The 14,552-nt window shown below is 39.8% G+C and overlaps 1 protein-coding gene across 1 annotated transcript in view; it reads right to left on the bottom strand.

Moving 5' to 3' along the window:
* Positions 1-14,552, bottom strand: part of AFG2A (AFG2 AAA ATPase homolog A) — a gene marked incomplete at both ends in the record, with an annotated part of 162,315 nt that overhangs the window by 123,698 nt on the left and 24,065 nt on the right. The window contains 2 exons of the mRNA XM_081999155.1: positions 2,329-2,538; positions 10,954-11,108. Coding sequence (XP_081855281.1) covers positions 2,329-2,538; positions 10,954-11,108 — 365 coding nt within the window. The remainder of the gene's footprint in view (positions 1-2,328; positions 2,539-10,953; positions 11,109-14,552) is intronic.

The raw sequence follows: 14,552 nt of genomic DNA, 5'->3' as shown, positions 1-14,552 counted from the left end.
AGAGTGGGACTTACTGTGCCCATGTATCTTAAATGTAGCATGCAGACATAATAGGTCCATCTTCCAAAAATCACTGGACCAAGTAAGCGCTACATGTAACATACTCTATTTCCTCTCAGGTTTCAGACACAGGGGAAAGAGACGGCATCCAGCAGCAGGCTCCCACAGCCAGAGTTATGCCGTCTGTCTGCAGTCTGTTCTCGAGACGGACCCAAGAACCTCAGCCACCTGAACGATGCTGAATGAGTACACGTATCCTACAAGCTGTACAGCAGACACTTTTCATCAAAATTACTTATTTGGGACAGGAGAGACTGGAAGGAAAATGCAAGTTTGAAATGTAAATTATCAAGAAACACACTTCCATTTCAAAAAGCCTGATATATCAGTTCCAGGGACAGATATTTGAGACTTAACTTAGAGAATGGGAAAATTAATAGGGCTATAAGCAAGAAAAGAAAAATCCTCTCTTCAAAAAAAAAAACTCAGCCCAAAAAAACCAAAAACCCACATATTCATCTATTTTGGATTTACTGCTGGAACACATGCAGTGGAAATTAATTCATGCCTGTTGTGCTTTAAGAAGTGCTACAGACAATGATGTTTAACACATTTAGTACATGATGGATGTTGCCTTTTCTGTCCAGGAAGCAAATGTGAAGTTAGAGAAAGTGCACTATGTTCGCTTCCTGGAGTCAACATATCCAAGGCTGGACATGCTCCAGAGATGTGCTTGTTGAAACATCTGTACATTGAATATTTGACCAGTTCCAGGCCAAGGGATTTAAACAGAGAGAGAATAAAAGGCAGTTTCCCCAAGCCAGCCACTTCTGCTGCAGGTTGTCAGTGACAGGGGCGTTTGCACCATCAGAACCCCATCACAAAGAAACGCTGCACTGCTGTACAAAAGCATTCCGTATCAGTGCACCTTCGGATACCTCCTATTCAGCATGAGCCACCTTTTACTTTTGGACAATTAACTGCATCAGTAAAAACGCCTGATGTAGCTATGACTGATGAATACGGGATAGCAACAAAGTTCATTTTTAACTGTTTTTTTTTTCCCCTCCAGACTGCTAGCTTTTTTGCCCTACCCTCTCAGTGCTTTGGGTGAAACAAAGAGGAATGTTTTCTTTTAAGCAGTGCAGGAGGAAAAGGTTACCTTGTTTACAAGTAACTCTGGAATACAAAGAACTACTTTGTCTTTATGGAAGAGGCAGTAAAGGTAGCAGTTCTTAAGGGCTGAGGTTTCCAAGGCTGCTTTTGTTGATGTGACCGTGACCCAGAGGCCTATCTGCAGCACTGGGAAGCACAGCCAGCGAAGGGCTGCTGGCTTCAGGGTCAGTGCGACTGCCTCTGCTCCCAGAGAGGACAGGATCCAGAGCTACGGTTAGTGTGTCTGAAAGGATAGGCAGAGGAAGAAGCTGGGTAGAAATTACACACAAAGCTTTCTGTGTTGTTAAAGAGATGGCCAACGGACAATAGTACGTGATCTTACTGCTGAGAAGGAGATACTTTTAAAATACTTAAACAAATGTTTTTTCTTGCACTTCATTAACATTCTGACACAGCTGCAGGACTACCCCATGTGGAATCACTCTGCTATCTTTTTTTCTTCCTATGCTCAGTATTATTACTAAATAACTTCCATTCATGCATTTTCCATCAACCCACAGTAATCAATTACAGTGATTCATAGGCAATGAAATCCGATTTTTTTCTATACTTAAAGTGTTTAACACTGAGAGAATATCCCTCTTATCCAAAAGCACTCCAGATATAACTGATTTTGCAAACCTTCTAAAAAACTAATGAACTATTTCCCTTGAAAAAAGGCAAATAGGGCAAGAAAAACTTGTAATGAAACATGAACAGTAAGATAAAGAAAGTGACTTTCCTGAGGAATGAAAAGGAATTTAAGAGATGAGATGACATTTCCATGCAAGCTAGTAATTACTATGGTAAGAAGAGCTACCTACTACCCAGAGTTGTATTTCATTTATACTGCTTTCAGAATGTCATTGTTTCAATTTTTAAAAAGATTTTAAATAATGCCAATAATTAAGATGTCACTACACAGCTTACCCACCCATCCAACATTTAATTTCTGTGCTGTGATAAAATAAATAATACATGTTTAAAAAGCATACATGAAAGCATTAGTCCTTTTCATAAGAAAACACAAACCTTACTTGAGATTTACAAGGTGTTTGCTGTAGCATATATAACGATCAGAAACACTAAGAGCCACTGGATTGTAGCACTGGAAATTGGTAAACTATCAACTGTTACGCAGGAGTTAAGAAAACGTATGACTAAGTGGCCTACCTTCACTGCCAAGAAGTTGAGACCACTTTCATGAGCCAAAGCTTTTGCTATCATTGTTTTTGAGCACCCAGGAGGTCCGTAAAGCAGCACACCTTTTGGAGGCTGGATCCCCATTCGGATGAAGGAGTCGGGATGTTTGAGAGGCCATTCAACTGCCTGCTTCAATTTCAGCTTGACGTCTTCTAGTCCTCCTATGTCTGACCAAGATACCTGCAAAGCAGACCATTTTGCCGAATTCAGACAATGAAGCAAAACTATTAAGAAAGAAAACAAAACAAAAATGCTCTGTAAAACACAAACTGGTTATTTCATGAAGTTGTTCTTGACGACTCACTTCAAAAAGCTTTTTTAAATAAGAAGGAATTATTAATCAAGTCACACAAAGTAAAAGGGGATTAGACTTGCTTTATGCTGGGGGACGTAGATAAAACATTTTGTGTCTACTTCAAAGGTCAATAACAAAACATAGAAAAATAACAATAAAATGACAGCATCATCATACAGGCAGTCACAACTCCGTTCTCTTGGTTGTTTTAACGTGATGCTGATGCAGAATTTGTAAATTACTTTGATGTCTTCCCTGAAGGAAAGGGCTGTACGAGCTCAAGATGGTTTTATTTATAGCTGCAGAGTAAGGCCCTGATTCCAGCTGTATAATCCCACTAAGCTGAACAGGACTGAGTGTTGGAAGTTTTGGGGGTTTCTCCACTTGCCAACACTATCACTTTCATATAGGACTTGGGCACCAGAGATTTGACTAGAAACTTGAGAACAATCAATTCTCCAAACAGACAACTATCTACAGAAAAGAAGTTCCACACACAAAAAAAAGCAATAGTCAAACCCAGCTGCAGTTAAATTTGCTCTACTGAAGACACAAGGCAGCCTTGCCAGTCATATATTGGGACAGAACTAATATGTCTTATCCAAAACAGCAGACGGATCTAAAACGTGCTACACCTCTCCCTGCATCATTGTCAACAAGCCTGAGACTTTTCCTCACATCCCCTGGCCTGTTCTTTGCTCTGTCACCATACGTTCCCATCCACTTCAAATATTAAACATGTCAAGGTGCACCTAAATCAAATGATCTTCTGCCTTGAAATACTCTTCCAAAAATTTTCTAGATATAAATCACCCTTCAGCTCTGGAAAGTCAGCTACACTTGAAAGGCAAGCAGTATTACCAAAAGGAAATGTATCACCTTTCTCCTGACTCAAAAACTGGTGTCACTGCTGGCTTTGTACCTATTGCTATTTTCCTGATACCAGTGAACAGAGTGGAAACTAAAAGTAGAAAGGCTTCAAAAGAGGCAATTCAGTCTACTACTGAAGTAGAAGAAAAAGAGCATTTGGATGTGGTGCAAGTATTTTTGTGTAAGTCCAAGCACACTGCAAACCAAATAAAACTTCTCCCCGATTGTCAGTCTTTGACATAGAAGAAAATTACAAAGACGGCAGAGAGCAAACAGCAAAGATGAATACGCATAGATCAATCCTCAGAAATATTCTGAGTTTAAAGGCTAACTGGAAGATGAGGAGCTGCTGATCCGCTGCCTGCAGAACATCATCTCTCTCATACCAAGAATATGTTACAAGAACTTTAGAAAAATAAAAACTACAAACAACTCTTTTTCTTAGTGACCGACAGCTTCTGGCTCTTAATTACTTTATAAGCCTGGGGAGGTATGAAATACGTAGAGCTGATCACCACTGCCTTCTAAGAAGGATCTGAGAGCAGAGGGATCTGCCAAAGGCAGATTCCCTTATGGGGAAAAAGAAAAAACAAAACTAAAAAACCCAGGAAAGAAACACAAATTCAGTAAAGCTCAGAGCAAAGCGAAGGCTGAATCAGACACAGCAGAGTATCCCAGTAGCAGAGGGAGGAAGATGTTTTAGCAGGGGCATTACCAAAGCAGCATGCCAGTTCTCGTAACTTGTAAGCCAACTTTTGCAACCTGCCAATATTCCCTTCTGAAGTGCTGCTTCATGCTACAAGCAAGACTAACTGCACAAAACAGATTAAAGGAAAGGTAGCAAACAGATGAAAATGGGCTGTGCACAACTGTAGTCTTGAAATGAAAGTGTTTGTATGAATTCAACAAAAACAGTAAAGGGAGAAACTCCACAACACTGTGAAAAGGAAGAGGGAAACAAGAGCATGAATTCCTACCACCCAACTTTAAGCTGGTTATCTTGGGTTGCCAGTGCACTAAAAAGAGAGAGAGATTTCACAGAGCAATTCAGCTATAGTACAACTCTCTCTTGGACATTGGACAGGAGTCTCACACCCAGTTTCTCTCTCTTTCCTTTAGAGGCAACATATGATGAGGAGAAGTCCAATTTAGGCACCTCAGTTAAGTGCTTAAAGATAAGAAGAATCCTCCCCTCCTGCCTAAGTTTTCACAATAACAGACAGAAATCCACCTGCAGATTTTTAATTACAATGAAGCAAACGTACAAGTTTATAAAAAGTGAAGATGTCTGTCAGATACCTCACTTGCATCTTGCCACTGTTCCACCCATGCAAACCACCCCTTTTCACTCAAATTTCATGGCTGAGTAACATAATTAAACTCAGGACAGTTAGTCCCAACTCTCCCGTATTCTAAAAGCTGGTGTTTCCAAGTCAGATTTTAAACAGTGTCAGTGTTTTACATTTCATTTAGAAAATACTTATTACCTGTCCCTACAACCCTTAATTTTACCTAGCAGCTCTGTAAACTGCACAGAACTAAATATTGGCACTTTTAGACAAGTTTTTCTTAGTGAAGTCAACATATAACATAAGCTTGTTCTCATTTTTCATTATCAGTCCTTAGTCATATCTGGTAAAGATATGGTCTAGTCATTCCTGTCATCGTGTCTTTCTAGCTAGATAAAGATTTTGACAAACATGAACAAGAACTTCTTAAAATCAATTAAGCCATCAGGAATTCCCTATAACTTTCAGCAACAGAAAGCAAAATCCACTAGCAGTACTTTGCACATATACAAAAAGCCAAGGAGAAAACACCTAAATGTTATTTTTACCCTCTCGTAAATATTCAGACCATCGCACGAGTCTTCTGAGGCATTATTCAAATGCTCTTTCAGACCCACTACATGTCATTTAACATCAACACAAGCGACAGAATTGTATAGAAAGGGTGAAGTAGGGCCACCTTACAGGAAGGTTGTTTTCAGTAATCTGGAGATATACTCTGATTTTGCTGACATTGAAAATCGGGAAAGGGAGGAAAGGGAGACAACTGGGTCAAGACATACAAACAGGGCCACTAAATGTGACCTTGTCCATTCCGAGTTTAAAAAGAAAATAATTAACCAGCCAAAAATTCAGTTAACTTATTTAGAATTTCTCTAATACAAGGTGAGGAATTCAAGCAGCAATGGTATTAAAAGCAAAAATAGCTAACAAAACACTACCTTCACATTCTGGTCACGTCCTAATCAAAACTTTTTCTTCCCCCCTTGATTTCAAAAGGACAAGTAGGGGAAAAACAGTCCACCAACAGATCAAACACTCAAAAGTAAGAATTCTTTTAGATTCATATAAGCTTGGAAGAACTAGGTGGATTGGTTTTGCACACAAATCCTCAGTAACTTCCTGACTGCAATTAACACAAATTCTAGTGTGCACATTTAGACCGCTAGCTAGACTTTACCTGCACACAAACTCAAAGGAAATGTCTTGCAACATAAGCAATGAAGGGTGATACTCCATCACTGTGGAACTGGTTTTAAAGACTAGCCTTGGGGCTGAGCTTACACGTACACAGACAGTACTCTGCTACAGTGTGTAAGACACCGAGATTTCATTACCGCTGTAATCTTTAGCTCTCCCCAGGTCAACAGAGCTCAGAATACGATGCAGAGCAACAATTCCCCAGAGGCTGTTAAGGAGCAAGCAATAAAGAAATAAAGCAGACATGCAAAGGATGTCTCATCCAGAACCTTTTGGCTGCAAAGACACAATTCTGAGTATTGAATTACAGTAAAGGGAGTGAAACAGGCAAGCAAAACCCATAGCACTCTCAAAAATTTCAGAAAGACCCATAGGAGAGGGAGGAATGGCAACTACAGTACAACTCTCCAAAGAACTGAAGTATTAACTTCCTGATTTATAATGTGCATCCCCCCCTCTCCTAAATCCCTGCTGCAGAAAAAGCAGCTAAGAAGGTTGTAACACGTAACAAAGTTCAAGAAAGGTTCTGTAAAAATGGAAAACAAGATGCTATGTGGAACCAGGCAGCAAGTATTTTTGCCTTTGGCTTGGTCACAGCCAACGCACACAGCAACCCAGTCGGCACCCAGGATGCAAGTGGAAGGACAAAAGAATGCAGAAAAGAGGAACACAAAAAAAAGCATGTGGTGGCATCTCCACCTCCAACAGCTCCTCCTGCACACAACCTCGCTTTCTGTCTACCTCCCCAAACTCACTTCATTTTGGCTGTTTCCCCCACCAGTAATTTTGCATATGCTTGGAATAAGAAGAGCTCAATTTATGTCAAACTAGCTTGTCATAGAGCACTTTTCAGAATCAGACTGCAAAGCATTCTATAAAGATTATCAAATACCCTGAGACACCAAGAAGTGACTTGCTCAAGGCCACCCGAACAAGTTACTTCTAATATATCTCCTTGTTCTTTAGCTACTACCCCATGTATATGCATAAGGAGGTTTTTCCAGGTTTTCAGTATGAGAAGACTGCAACAAAGCAATTTAGCCTAGTAGCCTTCTAAACAGCCAAGCAACTAGTGCTCAATTCTAGGACCTAAAAAACAAAGACTGTTTTGAAAACTAAAGTTTTCTTTACAGCCTACTCAAAGTTCTGCAGATTTCAGAGAACAAGCTCCATGTTGATGAAAATTTGGAGTTCATGACAACACAAGTAATTATTTTCATTCCATACCAGAGGGTGATACCAGCTTCAAAAAAACCAACAGCCCATAAATGGCAAAGGTGTCATTACTATAAGGGAAGGAGCCCTTCAACAAAATTCATTTACTTGTGGCTTTATTTAGAAGTTTCTTTGAACTCTTCTCATTCAGTTGACACATGGCTACTGCAAAGCAATGAAATGTGGAAAAAAAACCCACAAAAAACAACCACCCTCCATCTAAAAAGTGGAAAGATAAAAATCACAAAAGTCTCAGTTTAATTCAGCGTGTCCATCAATGGTTTTACTTTAACTGCACAGCCCAAAAGCCATCCACACCAAGGGGGCTGCCAAGTGAATAATATATCTGCAATAAACAGCAAAAAGGGGAATATTATTAATGTAGCTCAGACTTCCATCTTCTCGTTGAAAAAAAAAAATCGCTGATCATTTATTTAGTGTTTAAAGTTATTTTTAGCACGTATTTTTTAGATGACAAACAATGTTAAGGTCAGACTTCAAAACATGAAGGAATGTAACCCCTGATTTTCTAACAAATTTACCCACACAATTAACTGTCTAGCTGGATAGCTTCTGTGGCAAGGAGAGCAGGGGAAGAAAGCCTATCCTTAGAGACAGAAAGTGTCTGGAGATTAATCGATACAGGATGACTTCACAAAATACCATGCACAAAGATACATTAGCCAGGAAAAACAACAACAACAAAAAAGAATCAACCAATATTTTTAGGTTTCTTGAAGAAAGCTGGACTCCTATCTGGCTCATGCTTTCTATTTCATTTCCCACACACCCAGCTATAATGTTTACATTTTGATAAGAATGCAACAAAAGGCGTAAGTAAGGCAGTTTCTGCTGGTATAAATTACTTCAGAGCACATAAGTGACATACCACAGTACACCATGGCCAACAGCCAACTAAGTGTTGAATGGGTAAGTGGCCCAAGTCAGTGGACTGAAAGCGCTGTGTTGAAAAGAGGAGTAAATTAGTAAAGAAGAAGAACTTCTTATTGAAATTAGGACTACTAACATCAGTTCTGTGGCAAGCAAGTAATTTTAAGGTTTCCCAGAGGTGTTGCAGGACTGGACATTCAAGCATAACAATATTAAACAGCACAGCATTCTAGGACACAGCATCATCAACACAAGATGATGCAACCAATTAATGGACCTGCAGTTGCATTCATTTGGCTTCTTAGCTACCTGGTTTCTACTGAAACTGGCAGTACTTCAGCATCCAATTAATTGCAAACACTAGTGCGATCAAACACACAGCCTTCAACCAGAGCAGTTAAATACACAACTGTCATGAGAGGAGCAAAAATGTAAAAATAGATTTAAGACATACCTAAAATTCATTACTAGAATGATGCAACATAAAATGTTGCACACTCCTCTTAAAAAAATAGGTATCCAAGGAATTAGAAGCTGCATTACATTTTCTGCTAAAATCTGTGTTCCAAACAGCAAATCAACCATGTAAATTCTCTGGATAACAGTACATTAAATGCTAAGTGACTGTCACTCAGAAACTAACAATCAGGTGAGAATAAGACATACTTATTTGCTAATAAAGAACAAATTACACTAACCTAAGTTTAATAACAACGATAAATAGAAATATTTCTTTTTACTTGTGCATGTCTATAAACCACACAGTGGTGAAATTTTTTTAAATGCCTACACTATGCTGAAGTACATGAATGAGTTGCAGATGTTTGCAAGTGTTCCTGCATCACACCCAAAGCCCCCAGCAAGCAGCCCTAACCAGAGGGCTGCAGTTTAGATTCCTGTTGCTTGCTTCCCTTGCACTGCCATCCCGGCCACCCCGCTGCAGCATAACCAAGTTCCTTCAACTAACCCATGGACATAAACTGACTTAGGTCACTTCCCCACCTCAAATACAAATTGTAATGGAGTAATTAGCCTCAAGGCTGATGGTGGTGGTGTAACAATGCTGGATTTACACTACTGTCACTTTCATGGACAGTTGTGTTGGTATTTCCAGATATTCACACTGCTTCTGAGCATGCACAGGTACCTTTCACTTTGGTAGGCAGGTAGTTCTGCACCCCAAAATAATGGTTAAACTGAATTCTAACACCTCCTTTGGTAGGTGATGTGAGAGGACACCATATCTGTTGCAGCCAGTAATTTAGATTCCACTTTAAACTCATCCCACGCACCAAGTAGATGGCCTGAAATTTACCCTACATCTTCACAGAATATACATTATTTTGGAAAAATGTAGGTCCTGTCAGCACAAAAGGAATCTGCACTATGTTGTTACCTTCCCTTCAATAAACGAATGACTTTCAGTAGTATTTCAGTGACTCAGCTAGTGTTTAACAAATAAAAACAAGTAACAATCAAGGAAGTCACTGGCAGGATGGTTTAATGGACAACACGAGCCTGGGTAGTAGGTTGACCTGGATTCAGAACAGATTTCCTGCATTACTTCGAGACCTCACGTCTATCTATCTATCTTCATTGTGCTGTTTAGCAGCACTCCATCTTGCTCCAAATGGGCTGGTATTTCTAAAAGGCACAGCACAGTGATAATGACGCGAGCCCAAGAGTCAGTAGCACAATAAACAACGAGAGAACTAGTAATTCTGGTTCTCAGCAGAACTAATTAGCCCTTGCGGATATTGATGCCACTACACAATTTCCAGGAAAAGCTGTCTGGGGCCAGCCCAGGCATTTCCACCCAGCATTTCACTGCACAGCATGGACTCTTAACAAGCCAAGTGTGATATCCGAACTGGCTGTGTGCAGCATCCTGTTCGCAGAATTTATTTCCCATTCCTATAGTTTGGGAATAAGGTTCTACAGTTGTGCAATCTAATTCCCAGATGACTCATCTTCTTGCAATGAGATGTAAATGTTTATTCTAGGGCTCGAGGAGCTGCTGAGAAACACCAGCACAGCAGCTCGCACAGGTGAGATTTAGTAAGATTAAATACATTTTCTTATGCCGAATCTTCTTAAGCCAGATCAGAGTCGTCTTAAACCAGATCAGTCCCCCAGCCCAATTTACATTGGGTCTCCTACTAAACTACCATAATACATAACTGAGAGGGCAGTGAGCAGGGTAAAGATGAACCCGGCACTGCCAAAAGAACTGTTCACGTAATGACAGCCCCTGATGGGTAACTGCTTGGCAGTGATAACCTCCCCACAGTATCTAATTCTGCCCTCAGGTAAAACCATGTAATGTCACTGAAGACGTTTAGATCACAGCAGTATGAACTACATGTAGAATTAGTCAACTGCTTTACACAAACTCACAGCAACCCATCTCTTCACAGCTTTATTTCCATACACTTTGGTTACAAATCCTAACAGTTGGTTTCTGCTTAAGTTTGTGTCTGCTTCACAAAAGGCTCCAGCTTTCACAGCTACTCAGGATCTGCTTTGAGAAGACATCTTAAGCTTTTTACTCCATTAACCCACTCAGCATATAAAACTACAGATCAGTATATAATACGCTCCTGTACTATCAACTCTTCCTAAAGTACTATGAACTTAAGCTTCTGTAAATGGCTCTTCAAAATTATAATTAAACAAACACACACACAAACAAAAAGATGATGCACAACTTTAATTGACAACTTGAGGCTTCCACTTGACAAAATTACTGTCTTTTGGTATGGCATTTCAACACCTAACTGCAACTTTTAACGTGGCTCTAAGAATCTTGCTAGCATATTGCAAAAAATAACTTACTTTTGGCACATCAACGGCCACCTCCCTCATGGCGCTGGGCCTGACATCATTCATCCCCTGCAGGAAGTCATTGAAAGCAATTGTCACTGACCCAGCCACCTCGTTGTCTAACAGGTTAGGTCTTTTCCCCAGTGCTCTCCGCAATGCATACAAACCTATTAAAAACGAAACAAAAAAACACATGGAAATATGTAGACTTCCTCCTGGTTCTCACAAACAAAAAGCATACAACACACAACCAGACAGCAGCACTGGAAAGGAAACAATGTTCAAACTGTCTCAATGCTGAGCCTTAGCTAGGTCAAAGAACACGCAAGACACTTCTGATGAGAGAGCAAGAAAAAGGGGATTTAATGACCACAGACAGAATATAAACTAAATCTGTTGCAAAAGACAGAATGAAACAGCCTTGCCCCTGTGTTCCCGGAGATGAAGCTAATGGGGAAAACCTCCAAATGTCCATACATTGATCCAAATACATTTCTAAACCACAGAGGTAGAGGAATAAGGAATATTCAAGGCAAACATTAAGTCAGCTCACATAAGACAGCTGCAACTTTGTCCATTCCTCTATTATTAGGACTGTGTTTTCCAAGTTGCTTTTAAAAACAAACTGATGATATTTCCTTTACTTTCATTGGAACCCTATTTTGCTGACTAGTAAGAGACTAGATACCTATATTTTTCTTGATATGCAACAAACGTTCCCTGCAACACTCAATAGCTCTTCGTTCCCTTCAGCTATCACACTTTTCAAACACAGGCATAGCTTTTACCTTCTTTCTTTGGCCAAATTACTCACATACAATGCCAATAAACCTCAGTATTAATTCCTAGCTTCCCCCTATAATTCAATCCTTCAAAAGCCACACAAGTCTCACTTACTCGCACATCAGAATATCAATACTTCTCGGGCAGGACGAAGCGGTACCATTTGCAGCTCCCAGGCATTCCCCAGAAAGAGCAACTACAGCCCCTGTTGTGTAAGATGCCCAGAAGCATCATGATTTTCCCACTGTGTAATTACGCCTTTTAAGGTCTAACATAATTGAGAGTTCTATTGCTTCTATTTCCAACCCCGTTCAGTGAAATGAATCTGCTAAATATGCCACTTAGCATATTACTACATGATGAGTATAATCTATATACAGGTATACGCACATCCACACGTACACAGATACATTTATCTGTTGTCATGCATTACAAAAAAAAAAAGGAGGCAGTTCGTACAACACCAGTTCACCTTGCACGACCATAAGAGACAAACATTTGTTAAATCTTTTCTATATTTAACCAAACAAAACATCACTTAGTGCTACATGAAAGGACAAAAAAAAGGGATAAGCAGTTTCGCAGATTGTTGCCTTTTTTTCTATGGAGGCACTGGTAGATGTGGACATGCAAAGTTTATGACAATGACAGGAATTCTGCATTTCCTACAATATATACAACGTGTGAAGAGATATAATATCTCCCCTGTGAAGCAATACAGCTGGTGTCTCTCCATAAACTGCCAATTACGGCAGAGTCTGAGCACCTGCACTCAATACCCAGGCTCTTAATACAATAATGAAAAAAAGCCCGTAATTCAGATTTCCCCTTGCACAGAACATCCAGAACTAATAAGATATATAAATAAAAACATTCCATGAGGCCAAGGAGAAAAATGAAAATCTGATCACCAGAGGACAAGTATCAAATATAACTGACTCATTTTAACAACCCAGACAAGTTTCATGTTATTCCTCCCGCCCTTTCTTCCTTCCTCTGAAACAGTTCATCTTAAGCAAGACAATATAGATTCACCCCCCCAGATTTAAAATTTACATCCAAGCAAATAACAAACTCGACATCTTATTCTACTGTCATTGCAGCTAACACACTTTGAGGTGTGGGAGCAGGTATTGGGGTTGAGTCCTGCATTTTCTTTTTGGTGAAGTCAGTTCAAAAAAACGAAAGAATAAATAACAAGGCATGAAATTGCATCATAGAGAAAGCAAGTAACTGATAAAGATCTCTGCTCCTCACTTCTATACATATCTGTTCCATCAGGTACCAGTTTAGCCCAGTGCCCATTTGATACATTTTAATCGTGTCATGGTTATCGCTTTTTCATGACATGAGGAATTCTTAAAAACAAACAGGTTTATTTTAAAAATTGAGAGAGAACAGCACATAAAAATGCCCAAAGAGAATACTGCTCTTAAGGATCATTACTGCCAGTGCTGCTGGGGGTACGAGTGAAGTTTCAGCCCTCAGCAGTGGATTTCAAATATAACAACCTTGATCCAGAACAGGAATAAAGAGGTCACAGCTTTCCAAACAAAGCCTGAATTCATTTCAGCATGCGCACGCACACAGGTCAGCATTTAATTGAAACAATGTTTTACATTAAAACAATAATAAAAAACAGATTGAAAAAGAAAGCATGATTCTTCCTGTTTCCTCCTGTTATCATAATCATTCTTTCCTGCACTTCAGATTGACCTCTAACCAGAGGTGGGGAAAAAAGTCTTATTAACAGGAGAAGGGTACAGCCAGTGGCTTGCCGGAGGCAGAAAAACACATCCTTGTATCAAGGCACTGAAAGATGTATTTAATGTAAGGAAATACAGAGTAGGGTGCAAAACATGCTGCTAGAAGCAGTACAGAGGCAAAGGAGGTGAAACACTACAGCAAACCCAAGTTTATCACTACAGAAGTTATAACACAGATAAGCTGAAGATTCAGACACAGTATCTCAGAAAACAGCTTAGCTGTTGGGTATCTTTCGCATGGGAATGTTTTAGTTTGAGTACATGTCATTGCTGTAAACTGACTGAGCACAGCATTTGTTTCAGCTTTGCTTGCTCCTTTTCAGATGCTATTTCATTCTTTCGGATTTATGAATATCAAAAGCCTTTTGGCAGTGACTGCAGCTCAGAAGTAGGCAAGTAGGTTTTCACGGTTTTGTTCCAGCACAAGTCCGGCGTGAGGGGAGGAAGGACGCAGACGTGGTTAGCCTGCCATATGGTCGGCACGCCTGTATGTCTAGTAAAGGGATACATGACTGCTCCCCAGGACTACCCTGCGCGAGCAGAAGCGTAATGCAGAAGGCAGCCTTTGCAACAGTGAACAACACTGATTCTCAGTGGAGTATAAATGGAAATTCCCAGTTAAAAAAAAATAAAAGAAACAAGCGTAAGTCATGCATGATTACAAACAATGGAAAATAAACAATTTGTTCCAGTCCAGCAACTGTGTGCTCTACCTCACCAACTCATCCTGTCTGTCTAGAACAGAGGAAACTAAGTGGACAGAGGGGAAAAAAAACAGCAGAACACCCTGTCCTGGTACAGATGATCCTTCTTTGGTACCAGGCTATGCATGAGGTCGATAGCATTGTTTCCCTGTAAGGTTTTCTTGCTCATAGCTTGGCCAAGTATTGGCACATTAGATCATAATCACAAATGTCTGAGCCTAAAAATAGACTCTATGACACTGCTATATTTGTCAGAGTCTGTGTATAATTATATACTACTGTAAGTAATAGAAAGCATCCACTCAAAATTACAAACATATATAATTTAGGTTTCAAAAACAGAATATACGCAACACTT

Source organism: Phaethon aethereus (assembly GCF_964289735.1).
Source record: "Phaethon aethereus genome assembly, chromosome: 4".
Lineage (NCBI taxonomy): Eukaryota > Metazoa > Chordata > Aves > Phaethontiformes > Phaethontidae > Phaethon > Phaethon aethereus.
The sequence above is the reverse complement of the archived record's forward strand: the minus strand, read 5'-3'. Positions and strand labels throughout refer to the sequence as shown.